This window comes from Lagopus muta, chromosome 2 (genome assembly GCF_023343835.1).
Source record: "Lagopus muta isolate bLagMut1 chromosome 2, bLagMut1 primary, whole genome shotgun sequence".
Lineage (NCBI taxonomy): Eukaryota > Metazoa > Chordata > Aves > Galliformes > Phasianidae > Lagopus > Lagopus muta.
The window spans coordinates 49510985-49532409 of record NC_064434.1 but is presented as its reverse complement, the minus strand read 5'-3'; the positions used below and the strand labels follow the sequence as shown (position 1 = coordinate 49532409).

General features: G+C 40.8%; 1 protein-coding gene across 1 annotated transcript in view; it reads right to left on the bottom strand.

Annotated features, from left to right (window-relative positions):
- CLVS2 (clavesin 2) overlaps positions 1 to 20536 on the bottom strand; it is a 57287-nt gene extending 36751 nt beyond the window's left edge. The window contains exons 1-2 of the mRNA XM_048936755.1: positions 18666 to 20536; positions 9525 to 9699 (exon numbers count right to left, since the gene is read on the bottom strand). Coding sequence (XP_048792712.1) covers positions 9525 to 9699; positions 18666 to 19054 — 564 coding nt within the window. The 5' untranslated portion in view covers positions 19055 to 20536. The remainder of the gene's footprint in view (positions 1 to 9524; positions 9700 to 18665) is intronic.
- Positions 20537 to 21425: the final 889 nt, after the last annotated feature.

Below are 21425 nucleotides of genomic sequence, written 5' to 3'. Positions count from 1 at the left end.
AACTGCTGATGTCACTGGGAACTAGATTCCAACCAGGGCTTACAGAAAGATGAAAACCATATTGATAATTGACAATATTTTTGACATTATTCATCCAGCTAATTAAAGCACAGCCCTATGCCATTACCTATGCTTAAAACTGAATGAACTAAAAATGCAGCATTATTAACTCAGTTGTTGGCATGATATTAACTTAGCCCACAGAAATTCAGCATTCATGGAAGGTACAGATTATTTACTCCTTTCCCAATCGAAAGCAGAAAAACAGAATTATTTATACAACAACTCCTTAATGCAGTGTCTTTGATTATGCTACTGAATAAAAAAAACATGTGAATTTTTCCTCAGAAAATGAATGAATGCATTATATCCCACATACCGTAAAAGAAAGCAAGGTTTTTATCCATTTAATTGCAAGCACAGTTAAGCACCAAAGGAAGAGAGACACATGCTACTAGCTGGAACAGTTTTGCATGTAATGCATAAGCAGTAATTCTCCCTTTTGCACTGTATTTTATTTTTATTTTTATTTTTTAGAATAGGCAAGTCACCAAATTGTATGTGCACACCCCTTTTTGATTCTTCTGTGGCAAGTCACTGATAAAATAACTTTACAGTAGTTTGTTCCTCACAGTCTTCTGAAATGCAGTCAGCCCTATGGCATGCAGTTAAGGAGAACACCCACCACAAAAGCAAAATTCTTCGGGATGGAGCATAGAGATTTGATCAGGACTTCTAGCAGATTTCACGAAGAAAAAAATGCAATTAGAAAAGAGAGCAAACATCTGCATATGCTGCAAACATGTTGCATCATCTTTGAGAAACACCAGCAATAATATATGTGATTAAGTTTTGTATCTACCAGAACTTTGGTAGTATTTGGATGACAGGAATAAAAATGAACATAAAAAGATCACATTCTCCCTGCATTTAAGTGAAACCCCTGAGACTTTGGACTGTAACAGAGTCCTAGATAGAAAACCAAGAGGCCGTGCAGTCATGCTGCAATATTGCTGCTATCTTCAGGAAGGTATATCAGATCTCATTACAAAAATTGCATAAGGCAGTCAAAGGTAGGCTCTTAAAAGAAAATGTTTTAAGGTTTCCATATGAAAGCAATATAATTCATCAAGATTTAATGGGAGAGAATATCAACAGGATGAAGAGGAAAATATATCGCAAGGATAACATTGTAAGTTAGATACTATTTAGTTTGATTTATTTCCTGTAACTTGAAGTAAGAACAAGCATGGTCCTAGCTTTTCCCATGGATCATCAAATAGATTCATACTTAATTGGCTTTCCATGCACTTCTCTTTAAGGGCTTGAGTGCTACTTTCATTTGATACAGCATTGATTTTCTCTGAAGTTTCCTCTTACTACAGCTACCCTGATCAATTAGTGTTCTATAAATAAAGAGGTCAGATTTCTTTCACTGGTCTCATTAAACTGCACCCCTGCTGAATTTCTGTGGAGAACAGAATTGGATCATACTGAAAGCAATAGTATGAAGATGCCCTCAGGTTTTCCAGTGAAAATCAATTGCTGGATATTCATAATAAAATGATTTGAAAAGCAAGACTCAGCAAACCTTACTTGCAATTCTAAATAACTTAAAACCACCAAAGAGAAAGAATGGGAAAACAAGTGGGTAAAGGGCTCAGCCAGCTCCACAGTGATATATAATCCCTCATCAATTGTAACTACTTAACTGAATCACCTTGTAATGCAAATATCTTGCTGAAGTCTTGAGCAAACATATAAGTCACCATGTAGTGGTGGTGTGATTACCAAGCAAAGCTAAAAGCCACTGATAATATTTGGTAGTGTGAAACAGGCTAATTATCACAGGTATGACAATGTAGCTTTAAAAACCTATTTTAGAGAGGAAATTTTAGTGCAGAAGTGCAGAAAGTTGAAATTCAGCTTTCTGGATTTCTGGATTCTTCCATAATGTTTAACAGATTCCTAAGAACCAACTTACACAAGCAAGATATTAACAAATACATTTGAAGACATTCTTTAACCTCAGATTGTATGTTATTCGAGTCAGCCATAACAATGAGCACCTATTTATAGTTGAAACTCAGGCCTAAACTGTGAGGCACCACATTCAATCTAATCCAAGAAGCAGTAAGCATTATAGCATAGCCAGAACTGTCTGGGGTGAGATGTTGACACAGGACTTTGCCAGTTTTAAGTGTTGGATTACATGTTTTTTGTTTTTTTTTTTGACTGAATCTACACTCAGACCTCCACAAAACAAAAGATAAGTGCAGCCATCTCAGAGCTCAGTCCACATCCATGTTCGGATATTCATTACATTTAGACAAACATTAGTGCTCACTCTTTTTCATTGCAGAAGACACTGGAGTGGATTACAAGCATTCTTATTCCATTCTACGCAATAATAACTCGAAATTGTTTTTTAGGAACTTCTTTCAATCTTCACAAAATACGCAGGAAATGAATGGAGAAATCTGTTTTGCCTTTGGTTAGTTTCTTTTCTGTGTTTTTTTTTTTTATTGCTGTTGTTTTGTTTTGCTGTTCTTTTTTTGATATATTATCCAAGTTGTTTTTCTTTTACTTATTTTTTCCTTTAAAATGTAGTTTTCTTTACATGTTACAAATCTAAACTTGCAGATCCTGAGTGAGTTTAGAGCACTAGAGTAACACCTATTTAAACACAGTTGCAGTAATTAAAACAAATGAGAATCAAACCATTCTAATTTTTTATGATTATAAAACATAAGATAAGAAAAAAACATCTCCAGCTAAACAATATAATTACACATTTTTGTAGCAGTTCACCCAAGGAAGTCTCCTATGTGTGCTTTTTCAACATTAGGAATGTTTGCAGATTTCCCATATGACAACCACTTATAACCAAAGCCAAATTTTTGCTTATAAACGGAATTAAATTGGACTCAAAAAAATAATTTTCCTAGGAACTGAACCCTTGATAAGAAATGTAAATGAATGAACAAAACAATCACAATAAATTGCACTATAATATTTTGGGGAGAGAGCACTGACAGTTTAGTTAATAAGACAGGGATGATGTGCAAAGACATCACGTAGAGAAGATAGTAACAGAAATCCAACTGTGCACAGCCTAATAAAATCACAGAGGATTTGTGAGTGTCACAGAAAACAAAGGTTATAGTAATTTCAGAAAATAATTCCAAAAATGATCCAACATATCTTTCTGAGGTAAAACTAGAAGAAGTACATAAAAAATAGATAGATAACATAGGCAATCTGAACACTTTAACAAAAAGCAAATTTAAGTTCCAAACATAAGAAGGATTTTGCTGATGTTCATACTAAGAAAGAGACCACAAATCTTACATCCCCTCTGGCAAACAAGACAGGAAGAATCTCCTTAGGTTCTGATTCCACATCATTGTTGCTGCAGATACTTCATCAAATAATGCATTTTTTTGCCTTACTGTGAATCAAAAACAGATATTCACACACCAGTTTCTGCTTTGGACTCAACAGCATCTGATGAAATAACGAAGGGTTTATAGGGGGTGACATTACAAAATAAAAAAATAAGGATTAGCACTGAGAGAAAATCTGAAGAGAAAGTAGCCTTGGAAAATTATTATATATTTTAAATATTGAGGAATGGTCATAACCATATATTCACTGAGTATGGTCTACTAGAGACAGGAAGACAATGATGGAACCAAGAGTTAATTCCCTTTGCCAAGCTTATGATGCAAGCCCTTCTTTTTTCATGCTGGTGGCATTCACCTTAGCATAACTCTAACTCTTTAGCTTAACTGAGGCAATTTATTTATTATCATTATTTAATACAGATAGATTCAGTTTCCCAAATTAAAAAAGAAAAATGAAAAGTCATTAGCGTTTAACAAAGGCTAATGAAAGAGATGGTATGTACATATAGAAAAAATCTCTTCTACGTTCTTTCTCTCAAGCAGCAATAATATTAATTGGATGCTTCTCTCTATTAACAGGATGATGGGGAATTGGTAACTATTTTCATTGGCCTTTACACTAATCGTGGCTAGCTTGTTAAAGCAGAAGAAATCTTCAGATATATCTTCCCTGATCATGCAGTGTCATTCCACTACCTCTGCCAGACGTTCCTGTTGTCTCCAGGCCCAATGAGCTCTGAGTCATCTATATCAAACAGACCAGCTTCAGTCTGAGCAACTGCAAGGACAGTTTCTTTAACAGCTTTGTGGCCAGAGGCCTCGCTTATTTCATACATGAAGAGATCAAGACTCATTCTCTAATGTTGCTTTCCAGAGTGACACAAAAAGCAATGAGAACCCTGGTTACAGGGAGGCAGTAAGGAGATTTGAAGCTGACTAGATACCATATGTGGAGAATATTTGGACAGAGGGACAAGAAAAGGCTGAGATCTCCTTAGGAATCTGGGATGATCTTACCATGCCATGCAATCACCCACAGCAGCTGAGATTTCAGAGCATGACACCAGTGAAGACTGGTACAAAATAAGACAATGTGGAAAGGAGTGGGATAAGGAATTAAGGCAGTGGCAGGACAGGGACAAAGGCTCGGGGGAAGAGGGCAGAAGGAACAGGCCTAAGAATCTGCCAGCTAGATCAAGGAGTCTGAATGAAAGCCAGGATCCTCACAACTCATCAAGCCTTGCTTACAGCAAATAGCTGCAAAACAATGGCAAAGTGCCCACTCTCTTCCTCATACTGCTTCAAAAAGAGGATGACAAACCACTACAGTCAGTTACTCCACTAACTCCAGCAGCAGAATTTGCATGATGGATATTTAACCCCATTACAGGTCCTTGTGGCTTTCAGCAAAATACAATTTCTGGGGAGAAAGTTTTGTTGCTTCCTACCACTTATTTCAAAGAGGTAGCAGCCCACATAGAGACAGATGCAAAGAGCAATTAATGAGAAACTTTAAATTTACATAATCCAGGCTCCTGGCTTGACAGTTCAGGATCAAATCTTCAAATCTTCCTCCTCACTGAGAGTCAAAGGCAGCTGGACAGGGAAAATATTAAAAGTGCACAAAAACAAGATCACAGTGGGCACCACAAATTAGTAGACATTTTTAGCAGTAATTTTTTAGTGGAATAGCTCTCACCTGGAGAGAAAAAAAAGAGAGAGAGAGAAGAGTATCCCCATATCTTTAAAGTGTGTTTGTGTGAATAAATATATTAACATTAAAAAGGAATACAGTGCCTTTTATTGATGAGCATCATAACAAAATCTGGCAAGCAAATGAATTAGTCTGCCTTCAAATAATAGGTTTTTAACAGGATGGATTGTGCTGAAGAATAGCTGTGTCTATATAGACATGCCTGTAAGCAAATGCACTCAAGCTTTCTTAACTGGCGGGTTTAGCCTATCCAAACATCAGGTGAAGAGCCAGCATTAACAATCAGCTCCAGCCCACTCTTTTTTCACAGCAAATAGCCAGCAAACCTTAAAAAAAGAAAAAAAAATAGTATTTTCAGAGGCTCTTTGTTCTAGTAGATCCTGACAGACAAATTGTTTGTTGCACAGATGTAATACAGAACTAGATGACTAAATTTCAGCACTGTATATGGATATTTAATAAAATGAAAATGAACCAACCATAATGTTCAGATCGGACTCCCTGTAAGATACTAATGAAGTTTATATTCAGAGAAAATGGGCATAGAAAGCCCTGTCCTTTTCATCACCGGATTCTACATGCTCTGGTCTCTTTTACTTCCACTTTACACTACTGAGGCAATCTGACTGGGGATATTATGCTCACAATTCACAAGAACAGCTGACTGAAAGATGTTTTGGATAGCTATAGTAGCTGCAAATATGCTGTCTTTGTGATCTTTCTGTTTTATTTTCATGTTCACAGTAACCAGTTTGTTTTAGCTTGTGAATCCTCCCTTTGTTACAAAAAGAAATCATGATCAGTTGAACTGCCTGCCTTGTCCCCACAAGGCTTTCACTATCTCCCTGTAAAAATCCTCAGTTTGAAAGTCTTCTGTCTTCTGCGACAGTACTGACTGTCCCCATATATGTTCAGTTTGCAGTGTAAACGTGTATTATCTCTTGTTCCCCAGTTTTTCACTTAGGCAAAATGCATTAATATTCAGCCTTCGATACTTATGCAGTTTTGCAAAACCTATCTGTATGGGAACGTGCAAAATCAATCTGTATATAGTTTACAAGCACTACTGTGAGCTAAATAGAAATGAAGTATTCAAGAATGATTTAGAGTCCAAGTTTTTAAAATCCTAATTATCAGTTAATCAGCCATCATGCAGAGCGTTTCGTGTATGCCCACAACTTTCCAGTCTGCAAAAAACTTTCAATATAATTTTGAAATTGAATTTTTATTCTTTGACACTGTTTTTTAACTTCTTTCTGAAAACAACGGTGCCCTGATGAATAATAAAAGCCCAAGTAGCTATAAAGCAGCTATCACAAATAAAAGAATCATACCTAGAACCTCCTTCTTCCTTCTGCCCAAGTATTCCAAGCTATGAAAACAGAAAAAAGTAAGGGATAAAGAATCACAGAATTGCACAGAATCACAGAATTACAGAGGTTGGAAGGGACATCAAGAAATCATCGAGGCCAACTCCCTTTTGGGGCACCTAAAGATTAGGACTGAATACTCTGGCGAGAGCCAGTACTTTGCCAGGTGCTAAGTCAGGACATGAATTTAAGAGTTTCACTCTTGTGTATTTGATGCTTCCTTCTGCCCAGATTTCACAGCCTTGAGCTTTTAGGTACTCATATTTACCTAACTCAGACAAACCATTCTCAGAAAATAGAATACTACATGTTACATTTGCTTATGAGCTTATCCTTCATTACAGAAAGATAAGGAATCTAAGTTTAAATTCTTTCTCACTGACTAGGAGCAACATAAATCCCACACCCACTTGCATCCACAGTGAAGCGTATTGCTCTTTTCCACAAGGACAAGGCCGGTGAATCATCCAGGACTGCAGTGTCAAGAATCCCAGCCAACTGCCTCAACCTCCACAGGAGACAATAACCGTTTCTTGGCTAGTAATCCCCTTTGATCTGAAAATCAAAAGCGGTCTACACTGCACCAGCTGGATGGCACGGCACAGTTGGAATGGATATGCTAGAAATTCATATTAGTTAATTGCTGAATCACAGATAATCACTGTCCTTTAAGATTAAAAAATTCCATAGCCAAAAGGTTATTTTCCTGAAAGCAACTGCATGTGCTTTTAATATTTTTCTAATGTATTCAAGTTAATCAGGGGCATGATTCTTTTCATGCTCCCATTTAACACGTACGTGTAGGCAAAGTGTAAAGCAGAGCCTGCATACAGTGGAAAGCTGTATGTATTTATTTATTATACTTTTAATAGACATTTCTTGAAAAATAAACAGTTATGAAGAGCCCGGAAATGCCATAGCTTGTAATAAGTTCAGTTTGGAACTTGCCATATTCTATTCACAATGAAAACTAACCAAATAAAATGCAAATTTAGTAGATTTCATTGAGGAGGCAAAGAGACTTGGTTAATATCAAATATAGTGGTCACTAATCCCATTTCCCCTTCCCACCCAAGTAAGAAAAATATTTAAATTCTCTAAGTGGTAACTTTAAGCATCTTGAGCCCTGTGAAATCTTATAAGCCAAAGTAAATTCTATTTCTGTGATTAAACAGAGAGTATTTACAAAGATCACAAATAAATTGTGTGGCTGAGCTGCTTTTATTCTTCTTCATACTACCTCAGTGCTTCTTACTTTAATGTTTTTCAGAATTATGTTTCTGCTACAAATTTTTGTTAAAAATAAAAGGCAATCATTATAGAGTGTAAGGAAATGGAATATTTTAGGCACTAAATGCTGCAAGAAGATGCAAGTAAATGCATCCCTTACCCAGGGTTTCTCTGCATAATCCTTCTACCAAGATATTCTCTTCTTTTCTTCCTCATCATAATTATTTCTGAAGGGAGGTTTGCTGTCCAAGATGATCAATGCAATTGGCTTGAGCCCTTTTCATTGATTCCAAGATAAATCTACATAGAGTTGCATCTCTACTTACCTGAAGTCAACAAGACTGGAGACAGTGAGAAAATGATGCCCTAAGTGCTTACCACTGTCAGATTGAGGATATTAGCACATACAAAACTGGGGACTGTTTTGTCTCCAGATGGGTAAACTAATCAAATGGACTTCACCTCAACTCAGCAATGAAACAACTAATGCCGTGAGAACACAGTTTAAGAGTCCAACTAACTTATCCACTGACATCCTCAAAATAACTTCTGGTTAAAGTACAAGAAGAGACACCATAATTTAAAAGCAAGGAGTACTGAAGTATTTATTCATGATCTAAATGAGAAAACAACTGCTAACTTTGAAAAGCAACACAAAGAAGAAAACAATGTTGAAAACAATAGAAGAAAACGGGACTTTTAAAGCACAGATCCCACTGCTGCTTTGTGATATACATTTGAAACTAAGTACACCATTGCATAAGTAAGCACAACAAAATGAAAATTCAAATCATCATTAATGACTGTCACTACCTTTCTGTGTGCATCAGCAGGCTGTGTACTCTTTCAGCCATTTGAAGATTTAGATCAAAACTCCAAATTACTGCTATACATGTTTCTTCAAAATAGCAGTATCAAAGTTCAATATCAAAGAAGCAAGTTCAAAGTTGAGGTTGCTATTCTGCTTTATAAGTAATAAAAACATAAAAAGGATGAAAATATCACAGAAAATAAATATATGTCCTTGAAAAATCAAAGTACACTACCTTGTTTAGTAGTGAATTACAGGTATTTTTAACACAGTATCTCAAGATTCTACAGGAAACAACCACTTCATGGATTCCAGTTTTTAATTTTAATAAGCATTAAAAAACCACAGGAGTCAACAGTATGTTTTCCACGTTTGTGCCTGTTCCACGTAAAGTACATGTAGAAGGAGCAGAAAGAAATTTAAATCACTACATACTCAGTCCTAAAAGATGCCGCTCAAATTAATCCTAACCCAATAAAAAGTCAAGCACATGCTGGCCTTTCCATGAGTAAATACTATCTGTCCCACACTTTTCAGGCCAACTGATATAGTGTGAGTTTGTCACCAGTACAGCCAACAAAACAAATGGCCTAGCAAGGCAGGAGCACCCCACACTCCATTAGCCCGTTCAGAATGACAAATCAACTGATTGTTTTTAAGTTGCAGCTGCAGAAGCTATGGTCTGAATTTGCAGGAAGACAGTCACTTTGGGATAAAGACAGAGATATTCCCTCTTATTTATGGCAAAGAAGGAGCCTACATGCCAGGACTTAGTGCAGTTAGCAGACTGAGCTCACATATTAGCTTCCTCCACTGTAATTTGTCTGAAGATACATTAAGGTGCTAAGAGCCTTGCTATTTGGAAAAATGCATAATTCTTGTTTTAGTTTTGGTGCTTTCTTAGCCTTCCAGATTTACAATGAACTGCCAAAAAAAAAAAAAAAAAAAAAAAAAAAAAAAGAATTGGGAAAAGAAAGAAAGAAGAGTATTACCTGAAGGCCCTCTATGGCTAACCTAAGCATACTTGGCGTGAGCTTGGAGGCCTGCTTGAAGGTGAAGTTGCTCCAGTCTATAATCAAAACAAATCCATTCACTTGAAGCTCGGGGTCTTCTATCATGGCTTCTAAAGAAAGAAGTATGGCACGCAAAATATCCACCAATGTGTACCTGTGAATGTGAAAGCAAGAATCGGTTAAGCCATGTACATCAAGGTATGGTGGAAGTTCTGAACATTCTTCCTTTGCACTGTTTATCCAGAGTCCAACAGCATACATAACTTCAGAAGTCGTGGATATGTAAGCTTAGGAAGATCTCAAAAGCTTGGTTAGTTGACTTCATCCTCTGAGGAATGATTACATATATCTAGACCATCAGCCAACCAAAAGAATATAAGAATATGAAACACCAAAAGCAAATTTGAACTTTTTTCTAGGAGACTGCCTAATTATTCTGGATATTATCTCAAATGTCTGTACAAATGTATATAAACAAATAGTATTTTCCTGAAATCATAATTATATCAAATCTGAGTCTAATACCAGAAGCATAGATCCAAAGTTTCCTCCTATATTTTCTTTTCAAATAATTGAAAAAATAGCCTCCCAAAATTACCCTATTAAAAAATGGAATTTCCACATGATCCTCTTACCCATAATGTTTTCTCTTAAATCTACAAAGAAGGCTGATCTGTAATGAGCCTCAAGGATCTCAAAAGTGGAAAGTAACATACAATAGGGTTGGAGTGCCTCTGGTTAAGAGTAATAGCCTTTGTCTGGTGTCTCTGGTCCTTTCAATAGGGCCCTGTGACATTATCAAACACAGAAGTTCTCAATGTTCTGAACTTTCAGAGAAATCTCCACTACATATGCCTATTTCAATATTGCATTAAATTATATTAAATGTTACTTCTTTTAATACAGTGTGTGCACTGTTCCATTATACACAATACTATGTTTTGAAAGAAGGAAAAAAATGTGATAGTCATCTGATCCAGCTAACTTCTCACATTTTTCCACGTAGTTTTGTTTTAGCCTAATAAAAGTTGAGGAATCTCCTGACTAAACAGTCCCGGGAAAGGGGATTATTAATGTCAGCCTAACTCAAGTCAACAAGAAAAAGCTTGTTTTCCTCTGAAAAGAATAGGGGAACTATTTTTTACTATGATATTTCTCTTCATTTTAAAAACTCTTTCTTTGATTTGAATTTGGTTTGGTTGACTAGGATAAGAGTTTTCATATTCTCCTCTTTCTATTTTCCACTTTTCTGAGAAGTCACTTTTTTCTAATTTTTTACTGTTCAAAGAGCTCACATTTGCAGGTAGTTTTGTATGTCCCTTTTATTGTTCAGATTTTTCCAGTAGGGAGAGAGAACTGCAGAAGAAAAATTCTTCTCTGTAATTTCCCTATGGAAGTCCTCAAAATTCTTAAATTCTCTATTTCCTTTTGGCAAGAAAAAAAAAGAAAAAAGAAAAGGCCATTACTGAAAATGGAAATTTTTCCACAGGGAGATCAAAGAGCTGTAATCCCAGGACCCCATTTCTGCAGAAGGTACAGTGAAGCAAGCCTGGGTAAAGCTTCCCACAGGCACAGACAGTGCCTCAGGCTTGGCCCAGTTGATGCTCTCTCCCTCTCTCCAGGCAAAACAGCTCCCCTAGCCCAATTGCTGCATGCAACATCCATTAGGGAGGCGGAAATGCCAAAGTTGCTGTTGATGTCTCTGAACAAGCAACAAATATCCACAACTCTGTCGTGTAAAAAGTGACTTGAGGAAAAATGAAATCATCCATCGTCTCTTTCCTGACCGAAGTGAAATGAGATATGTTCACGGTGTTCTGCAGCAGGAAGGCTACAGAAGATTACACTGGCACTAAAATGGTCTTAATGCACCTTGAGTCACCAGTTAACCTATCCGCTACAGCACAGGCATGCAAAGACATTAGGGGATGCCTAATCAAGAAGAGTACTGAAGTTCCCCTGTATGGTCAATGTCTTGTATAACTGCCAGAATTAGGATCAAAGCATACTTTGTCTGAGGGGGTGAGGTACACAGCATTGTGTTTGGGTTCAGGGGCAGGGCTGGAGAGTGCCCAACTGCCTTCAAAACCAATGGGGCATGTCTCAGAATTAGTATTTTTTAATATAAAATTAGAGAGAAATACACTCTGTAAGAGATCTTCCAAGGGGAAAGGTGGCATAGAGAAGGAAAGCATCCCCAGGTGAGGCAATGTGACAGCAGCTATTTACAAATATCTCAGCCTTAGGCAGACCTTCTATCAGATCTCATATTTACAAGAAAAATAAATGGGAATTACTCAAATTATACAGTTAGCCTCAATCCCACTTGCCATATGTGCTACCTTATTTAGGTGACCTTATTGTCCATGACAGGGGCTCCACAAAGCAGGATGCTAGTGGAAACACCAACCTCCAGTCCAAGATTCCCAGTTTCCTGCAATAGATCCCTAAACACTCTCCCTATGGGACTTTAAAAAGATATTGTAATATGTATTATTATTATTATGATATTGTAATTGTAATATAATCTATGCCTTAGATTAATGGCTCTCTGGTGGCAAAAGGCTACTTTGCTTTGTTTGATCAGTTCTGTAAATAGTACATCTTTATTTATTTACATATATATATATATATATACTTGAATTATATATGTATATATATGTACCTAATAATATCCTGAAATCGCTCAAGACAGTGGGAAAACTGTTAGATATCAACAAGGACTTCAGCCACCACAGAGAGTAACCAATAGCCACAGGGCTGGGTCTCCACAAATCTATGTATAGTATATTCACCATCGCCTATTGCATGTTTACTTAGTGTGAGAAATACTGTCTACAGTGACAATGACAATGTATGTTTACCCAATGTAAAAAACAAAAGGTTGTTTTCTTGTTGAAAACAACATCCTGAAGAACAAATACCTAGCTAGAAGCAAGCAACAACTCTCTCTGTCAAAGGGAAGTATCTGAGATACTCATTTAAGTCTGAAAATCCACATTAGGTTTACACAGGGACTTGACACTGATAACCAAGTTTCCCCCCTCTAATACGCTTTAGGGCAATTAGCTGGAAATAAGAGTGATCTTTCATTCTGTAATGGACCTCCTCTTCTGCTTCTGATACATTACTTAAGTACAGTACAGAAAACCAGACAAGAAACACAAATCCATTAATGGATATTTAAAGCAGCTTTTCTGCTGGACACATGCTGAGGTAAGCCAGAAATGTGAGCTTGGTGTGATAGATGAAATCTCAGGTGCTGAGTACTGAATGTACCACCTGAACAATCCAAGCAAATGAAATATGATTAAGGAAACTATAGTAAAGCTTTCACACAGTAGACTTATTTGTGTACAGACAGCTACATGTTGTCCAGCATTTCGCCTCACTGCTACTACTGCTCACATTTGCACCAGGATGCACAGGCTTTACCACAACAGGTGCTCTCCAATCATAGCTGGGCTTTAGGGACATGAAAATCCCACATAAACAGAAGGTGGAAAAATTTACTTGATTCAGATACACAAAAAAAACACACATCAAGCTAACCTATGGCTATTCCATTGCCTACAGCCAACCACAAGCTAACCCAAATGGCACTGAACTTCTTTACATAATCTCACACAAACTATCTGATACAGCCAATCTCCAGACAAGCTCTGGAAATTTAACCAGTAGGTAAGACAACTGCAATATTACCCTGGATAAATAACATCTGAGAATTGGGAGCTGTTTTTCACAACAGCCATGTGATCTTACTGCTGCATTAGTTATTCCACATAGGGAACTGCTTCCCCATAATTAGCTTTGTTCCAGCCAAAACCTTGATAGAAATATTTGCCAAAATAATTATCATTTCAGCTTTCAGAGATGTGTGATGAAATGTACTTTGCACCTTTACAGCTAAAAGCTGAACTCCCAATCCTTCACGAATTGTGAGCCTCTGAAAAACTAGTATACTGGTTTGAGAAATATGCATTATTCTGTATTTAATAAATTATATTTCTGCAGAAATACAGCACCAAGAGCACTATGTAAAAGCTGATGCAGAAATTGCAGCTTTTAGGTGATATTCAAATTACTGGTTTAATGCAGGCTTTTACTTTAATATTTTGCAGATTACCATCAACTTCTACAAACTCCAAGTAGGTAGCTTATTTTTCTTAGAAAAAGCCTTTCTCTAGATAAGATAGTGTTAACTCCCAGTCCTTGGGATTGCACTGCTGAAGCTTTCACTCCACACTGAAATTATATTCTATACAGATACAGAAATACAACCAATGAAAAGGGAGAAAAGCAGGATGAGAGCTACTAGTGACTATGAAATAAATTTGGTACAAAGTGGCTCTGATTGCTTTTCTATACTTTAAAGCAAAAAGAAAAAAATATAACATATTAACCTTTAATGTAAAGAGAACTAAATATGAAGAAAAGACACAATCATTTTATTCTTACTGATGTGTGCTAAGTTGCAGTACTTATTTAGGAGACCCTCATTTCACTCTGGTCCCAGTTCCAAGGCATTGGCTGCAGAGCTGTTGGAAGCAGGGTGCACTAGCAGCCTTACTGCTGTGCATGTCTTGAGGCAGCCTGGAGGTGAGCTGGGCACAGACAAGTCCTGCTTTATTTATGCCCAACGTTCCCTTGTTCCAGCAGACTCTTCCAGCACACTCTGTAGCTAGCAAGGTACCACATTCCTAGGATAATCTAGAACTCATGGCTAATTTATATGTATCTAATGTCCTCTATTTATAGAGTCATGCTTAATTCAATGAAGAGCTCAGACAACTTCTTTAGCCTGGCTGTTAAAGTGAGTAACACAAGCTGAAAATACATCATCACATACATAATACACTCGTAATATTCCTTTTCTATGTCAACCCCAGCTTGAGTTCAAATGAGGTGGGGACCAGCGTGTAGATACACTCTACTGCCTCCTGAAATGTTCTGTTCCAGTTGACTTTGAGGCAATGAGGCTAGAAAGGCTTGACAAGTTAATAGCCATGCTGACAGTGATTCTTATAAATTTAAGAGGGCTACCATTTCTACAGCAACAAGGTCTGCTAGAGTAATCACTCACTGAGGCCTTGATTTGTCAAGAACAGAACAGCTCAACCTGCTGAACATCCCACTGTCTTGTTATTTAACAGTGGCAGCAATTTACAGAATAGTTCTATGAGAATTTTTTAAGAGATACAAACAGCATCAAAGTTTTCAAATGGTTTATAGGAAAAACAGTCTGGAAGACATTCTTGGTAGTACTTCACTACAATCTTTCACCTTTTAACTCTGCTACCAGAAGCCACTGTGGTTTCCACATGGCCAAGAGAAGGACAGGATAGGGAGAACACAGGAGACAGAAGTCTTGTCAAATCTAGCGGACAGCTGTTTTTAATACCAAACATCTTTGGTGATAGGTGGCAACAACCACATCTTATGTTTAGACACATTTTGATTCCAGCCAGTTCACATTCAAATTGATAATCCAATTTGGCAGTTATCCTATTGTCTTAATTGCCATCCTACCCACAATATCAAAAAGTTTTAAGTTAACTTGAGGATTAAAACTGGGTGGAATGATTATGTCACTCAAGGCGCAAACTGTTAACTAGAAGAGATAAATGGCAAATCCTTTGCTTGAATTTAAACTACATGTCTCCTGAAAGTGCCAAACTAGTATAGAATACACAACTTGTATTTTAAAATCATCACTGTCTTGGCAAGTAAAGATTTCTTTCAAATGAGCCATTGTGCGACTGTGGCTTAAAGGAGAAAGCTATCTGAGTCTGAGCCATCATCTCACTTCTAATCTACTGTTCTGGCTTAATAATTTTTTCACAATTTCAGTGAAAGAACTGCCCTCAAGATATACACAAGGTATACACACTCAGATTTCCTTGCTTCATGGTCACTACACCACAGACAAGAACCATGAATTAGTGTACTTGTCTCCTGCACTTTCTAGGAAATCTCTGAGATAGCTAATACAAGGAAAGAGCTCAAGAAAATAGCATCAAAATGGACCAATTTTATGAGGAGCTTGTGCACAGATGCTACAAAGCATACTGAAGAACATGAACAGCAAAAGATCCTTTGCTGTGAGAGCTGAAGTTATTCATGCCATTAACCCAAAACAACTTCACCATCTGGACATGTGAAAAAGTAGAATCTTCAAATGCAAATACACACCTACAAGCCACACACAGATATGAATCCATGGCCTGGAAGCTCATATGGGAGGCTGATCCCACTACCCCAAGTGTCATCTTGGCAAGGATGATGGAGAGTGAACAGGGTCTGGAAAGCTGTTGGGCTACTTGATCCTGATTTAGTTGTTCAGATGGAAGGACAGCTGGTACAGTTATCAGGCCCTGCTTTAATTTAATGATTTAACACTGAGTAGACGGGTTTGTTTTACCATAGGAATTCTTGCCTCCCATGCTTTTCATTCTAATTGGAACAGTGTAAATGATAAGACTACTGATGCTAAATAAATTACTTATAGCGTGTCTGAAACTCATCTAAAAAAGAAAAAAAAAACTCAGAACTTTTTATTTCTAATGGTTCCATGCTGGCCATAATAAATTTGGAGACTTGCTGCGCTCTATTCACTTAGTTTATGAAGCATGTAATAAGGTCCTAACAAAACAAACTTTGAAAAGGAATCCTCCCAGCACTGCTGTCAGAGGAACACTGTTTACTTGCTTCACTATTTCAAATCAGTTAGAGCATGAGCTTGAGACATACTGTGCAGAAACCTCAGTGTGCTCCCCACACAATACTGCATAGATGCAGCTGCTGGACAACAGATAATGGAAATGGATAATTAGGAAGAAAGAGTGGCCTAGCTTCATTCCCAGGTCTGTTGCTGATGTGTATTGAGCCTTGGAGCAAGCCACTCCCCACAGCTAGGCTCCAGGGCTCTCCCCTTTGTCTGTGCTGTGGTCTCAAAATGAACCTCTCAGCCAGAGGAGAGCATGCTTGAGGCATGTGCTGCTGAGGAGCAGGAGCTCTGCTGCAGACATGGCCATTGGGTATGCTGGTGGACCTCAGTCACTCTACTGTTGTAAGATAAAGAATTGTACCAACAGCACTTACGGACAAAAATCACAGTAAATGTACTGTTGTGTCAGCTGGTCTCCTGCAATTTAAACATCAGCACAATCAAAATTAAGAAGAAAATGAAGTTATTCTATTCACATGGCAATTTATATATATATATATATATATATATATGTTTTTTGCAGTGCTAATCTGTCTAAGCTCAGGTTACACAAAACCACAGAATCATAGGGGTTGAAAAGGACCTCAGGGGATCATATATTCCACCTCCCCTGCTAAAGCAGGTTCCTTAGGGTAGGTTTCCAGTTCTTGGTATTCATCTGATTAAGTGCTGATGATCTGCAAAGTGTCAGAAAGTTTCAGGAATTTTCTTCATTACTGAGAAATAATGGTATTTAGCAGTCCATGCTATCTTAAACATTGGAAATTCTTTATGGTAGATGCATGATTTAATAAACGGCCCAAACATCCACTCCTCTGCTAACTCCTCCTTTGCTGATTTTAAGAGTTTGTGGAGCTGTTTTTAAAATAAGAATTTGACCTGGTCCCTAGGAAGGACAATGAAGCTCCTCAGAGTCCCCAGCCACATCACCCTGGCTCATCACTTATTGTCAGTGGCTCCATATGCCAGAAAACCACACCAGAGTGAGGATCTGGCCCCAGGTCTGCCCACCTCCATCTGTATTTTCCTGGTCAGTGTGGTGGTGGATGCAGTTTCAATTTGTGCTAGACAGCAACTTTCTGACCCCTGGGTACAACCCAAGGGCTAGCAGGGGCAAGGAAGCTTCTCTGGCAGGCAGCATGTATGTGGCCACTCTATCTGGAGGAAGAAAGGCACAGCAGGCAGAGATCCACTCCAGCTGAAGCACCCACTGGTAATGGGAGCAGAATGAGCCCCCTCCCACAATGGCCATGGACAGCCTGTGGGAGGGCCTTGCACAAACACTTATACTTCTGCACCCATTCTATCCACTATGATCAACTATGATCCTGCCAGTTTCAAAGCAGCTGAGGGAGATCCCTCAGTGTTCAGCACTGCCACTGCCCAGATTGTGTTGTCTGTATAGGATAATGTGGGTGAAGGCAACTAGCAGGTGTTTTGATTTTTCTCACTAAGTGCTGCAGATCTTAAATCTGCATGCACTGAAGACCCTGGAGAAGCCTAGAGATGCAGTGCTCAAAGCTGCAGGTTTTAGAGTCCTCTCTTTATGGATGCACACACTTACATGTTCTGAAGTCAAGCTGTGTTGGTGATTTACGACTGCAGGAGAAAATAGGCATGGCATCTGACAGTCTTACAATACCCAGCCAAAAGCTAAAAGAAAGGGCCCTAATGATAGGCAGTTTTCTGGCCAGCCTGCCAAGTCATCTTCAGGCTAGAGCAGTCCCCAGAAGAATGAGATTATTCTGGAGACTGCATCAGCCTCCTTCAACCTGCCACCAGAGCTTTGTATGCCTGGATCATACCAGCAAGTGGATTCACACTCAGAGTAGCATGAGTGGGGAAAAGAAATGGTTACTATAACTTTCATCCCAGCATTTCCAGGTGGCTCAGAAAGGGCTTTCTTTAGATGAGGGAAAGGATTTGGAGCCTCAGCTTTTTGCACGGGCAAACTTCTCAGCTCCAAAACCATGATGGATACCCTTGATTTGCAAACAGTATCTCCCACTTTGTCCTACTGTACCTGAGCAGCTCTGTGTGTGCTGAAGCAGGGAGACCAGCACAATGAGTGCAGCCAGCCTTTGTCAGGGTCGAGCATAGCATCTGCCATATCAACCCCTGTGATGAAGGGGAAGCAGATGGGCATAAACCCCAAAGCACCTGGCTGAGAAGAACACCTGAGCAGCTCCCAAAAATTCAGAGCCTAAAGGATGAAATGGCTGAAGAGGTGCTAAGTCATCAAATACATTTCTTTTCTTCCCTTACCTCCAGGCTGCTGCCCTGCTCCTGTGTCCCACTGTCCACCCACCCACTCCCTCTGCTCTGGCACAGCTTTTCCCACACATCCCCCTGGGGAAGAAGGGATAAAAGCAGGCAGGTGGCCCCGCATTTACCTGCTCTGGTCCCAGTTGGCAGCAAAAAGGACGAGGATCTTCCTGCCATAGTGGTCCAGGTTGGCTAGCCCGCCAGGGAAACCATCCTTCAGCGCCTGTTTGATGCCCGGGTCGGTGGCCTTAAAGCTCTTGAACATGTCCAGGTTCTGCTGGCGGTACTCAAAGTATTGGGCCAGGAGGCGAAACGCCTCGAAGTGTTGAAACTTCCTGGCCCGCAGGAACCGTAGGATGAAGGCATCATCGGTGCGGAGGAAGCCGATGTCCGGCCGGGTGATGACCATGTCCCGCACCTCCTGGATGTCCTGGTGCAAGGTGTCGGGGTTCTCGTTCAGCTCCAGTCGGGCTTTCTCCAGAGTCTCAGGGGAGAGCCCTGCCTGTAAGTGAGTCATGGCGCTGCCCTCCTCCTCCTCCTCCTCCTGCTGCCGCCCGCGCTCCTCAGCCTCCCGCACGCCGGTCCCGAGGCGCGGAGCCGGGCACGGCAAATCGCCGCTCCCCGCCGCCGGGCCGCGTCCCGCCGTTCTCCGGCCCGCTCCGGAGGTTCCCGGGTCCCGGGGGCTGCTGACTCCCCCCGCCGGCACCGCGACGCCCCCGGCTGCTGGCGAAGACGCGTTATCTCTCCCGCATAGCGCCCTCCCCGCGGCGGGCTTCTCCGGGCCGCATCTTCCCCGCAGCCTCTCAGCGGAGGCGCCGCCGCCCGCCACCGGGGACGGGGCTGTGGGCTGACGGCTGCCGCTCGCCCCGCTGCCGGTGCCGCGGAAAGAGCCGCTAGGCAGGGCGAGCGGAGCCGGGGGCTGCTCCCCCGGCCCGGGGGTGGCAAGGGAGCTGCCCTCCCCGCCGCGGCACCACCTACGGGAAATCAGCTCTCGCCCAGTTTCGGAAGCTTCTTCGTGGGAGGGAAAAAAAATAATAATAAAAATAAAAATAAAAAATCACCAAGGTAAAAAAAAAAACAAAAAAAAAAACAAAACAAAAAAAAAAACCAGGAGGAGGCAAACCGATTCTGCAGGTACTTCGTTGGTACCGGTGCCCAAGAGCGGGCACGGAACCCGCAGAAACGAACGGAGCCTCGGCCTGAAGGATGCTCGTCCCCCCCCTGCGCCCTCCTCCGCTCCACGCCCCGGCTCCCAGATGGCAGCAGCCGGCGCGGTCTGCGCGGCCCCGCCTTGCGGGGACACGGACGGACAGACAGACGGACGGACACACGCCCAGGCAGCAGAGCGCCGACAACGCCAACGGACACCGCCCCCGCGGTCAGGATGGGGAGAAGCGGAGACTCAGCCTTTGCCCGCGGCGTTGCGCGGAATTTGCGCCGGCGCCGAGAGCTGCAAGATGGTGGTGTTGCTGCGGGAGGGGCCGCGCAGAGCTCGGGGTGTCATCAGAGGCCTGTGTGCTGCCTCCAGCCCTCTCGGGGCGGCATTTCTTAACGTGCAGCGTTGCAGGAGTAAGAGCCTGGGCTTGAAATACAGCAGCCTTCTGTTTTGGCCTCGCATGTCTTAAAATGCATTGTGTTGCAATGAGCAAAAATACCGTGCTCCTGTATATTGGAGATGTCAGTGAGGAAAGATGCTTTTTTGATGCAGAAAGTTTGGGTCTGCGGTCAGATTTCAGGGAAAAGTTCCCGCTGAAGAGCATCTGACCTTTGTCTGAGGGACTGGACCTTTCTGATGCAAATGTCTCTGAAAATGAAGCGAAAGGTTCAGGGAAGCCTCCGCCGTGCGCCTCCTCCTCCCGCCGGTGGGAAGCGCTGCGCCTTGGTGCTTCTTTTCCGAGATGACATCGCTAAAGCACACAGCCTGAATTATTGAAAAGGCAGTGAAATCACTGATCCGTTTGCAGAGTGCAGATGGGAACGAGACCAGTGGGAAGTATAGGCTGAGTTCTAAGACAAATAAAGATACTCATAAAAACAATTAAATGGTGCCCTGCGTTTTCTGCAAAGCTTCAGGTGGAACATATGAGGTCAGCAGCAGGGGGGGCTGTTGGCAGCGAGTGTGGGGCTATGCCGGGAGTGGTGTCAGATGGCAAAATCATTACTCACCAGGGGACTTCAGGGAGGTTTTGTTCTCACAGGGTTCTATGAGATCTAACAGTTCTTCACCAGAAACCTTGTGCCAATACAGGTTTTACCTATTTCCTCACAGCAGCCCAATCTCAAAATACTTGCAATATGCGTGGCTGGGAGGGCAGCAGAAACAGTCCTTCCTGGGCATGAATGACATGGTCTAAAGGTAGGCCAGTGTGGGAGAGTCCCTGTTTCTTCCATCCAGCTGTACCGTGTACTGTGGGATGCCACACAAGAGAGGAAGGAGCACAGTCCAGCTAAGGACTGAATTGCTCTCTAGAAACGCCAACTCTTTATGGGAGGGGAAGCTGAGGGGAGGCCTCATAGCAACCTATATCTCCTCATGAGGGTAGCAGAGGGGCAGCGCTGAATTCTGCTCTCTGGTGACAGCAGTAGGACCAGAGGAAACGGCATGGAGCTGTGTCAGGGGAGAGTCTGGTGAGTTTTAGGGAAAGGTTCTTCACCAAGGGATGGTCGGGCATGGAACACACTCCCCAAGGCAGTGGTCACAGTCCCAAGCCTCCAGAGTTCAAAAAGTATTTGGACAACGCTCTTGGACACATGATCTGATCTTTGGGTGGTCCCATGTGGAGCCAGGAGCTGGACTTGATAATCATTGTGGGTCCCTTTCAACTTCGGATATTCTTTGATATTCTCTGTTTCCTAAGATGCTTTTGAAGTAGCTTCCTTACATATAT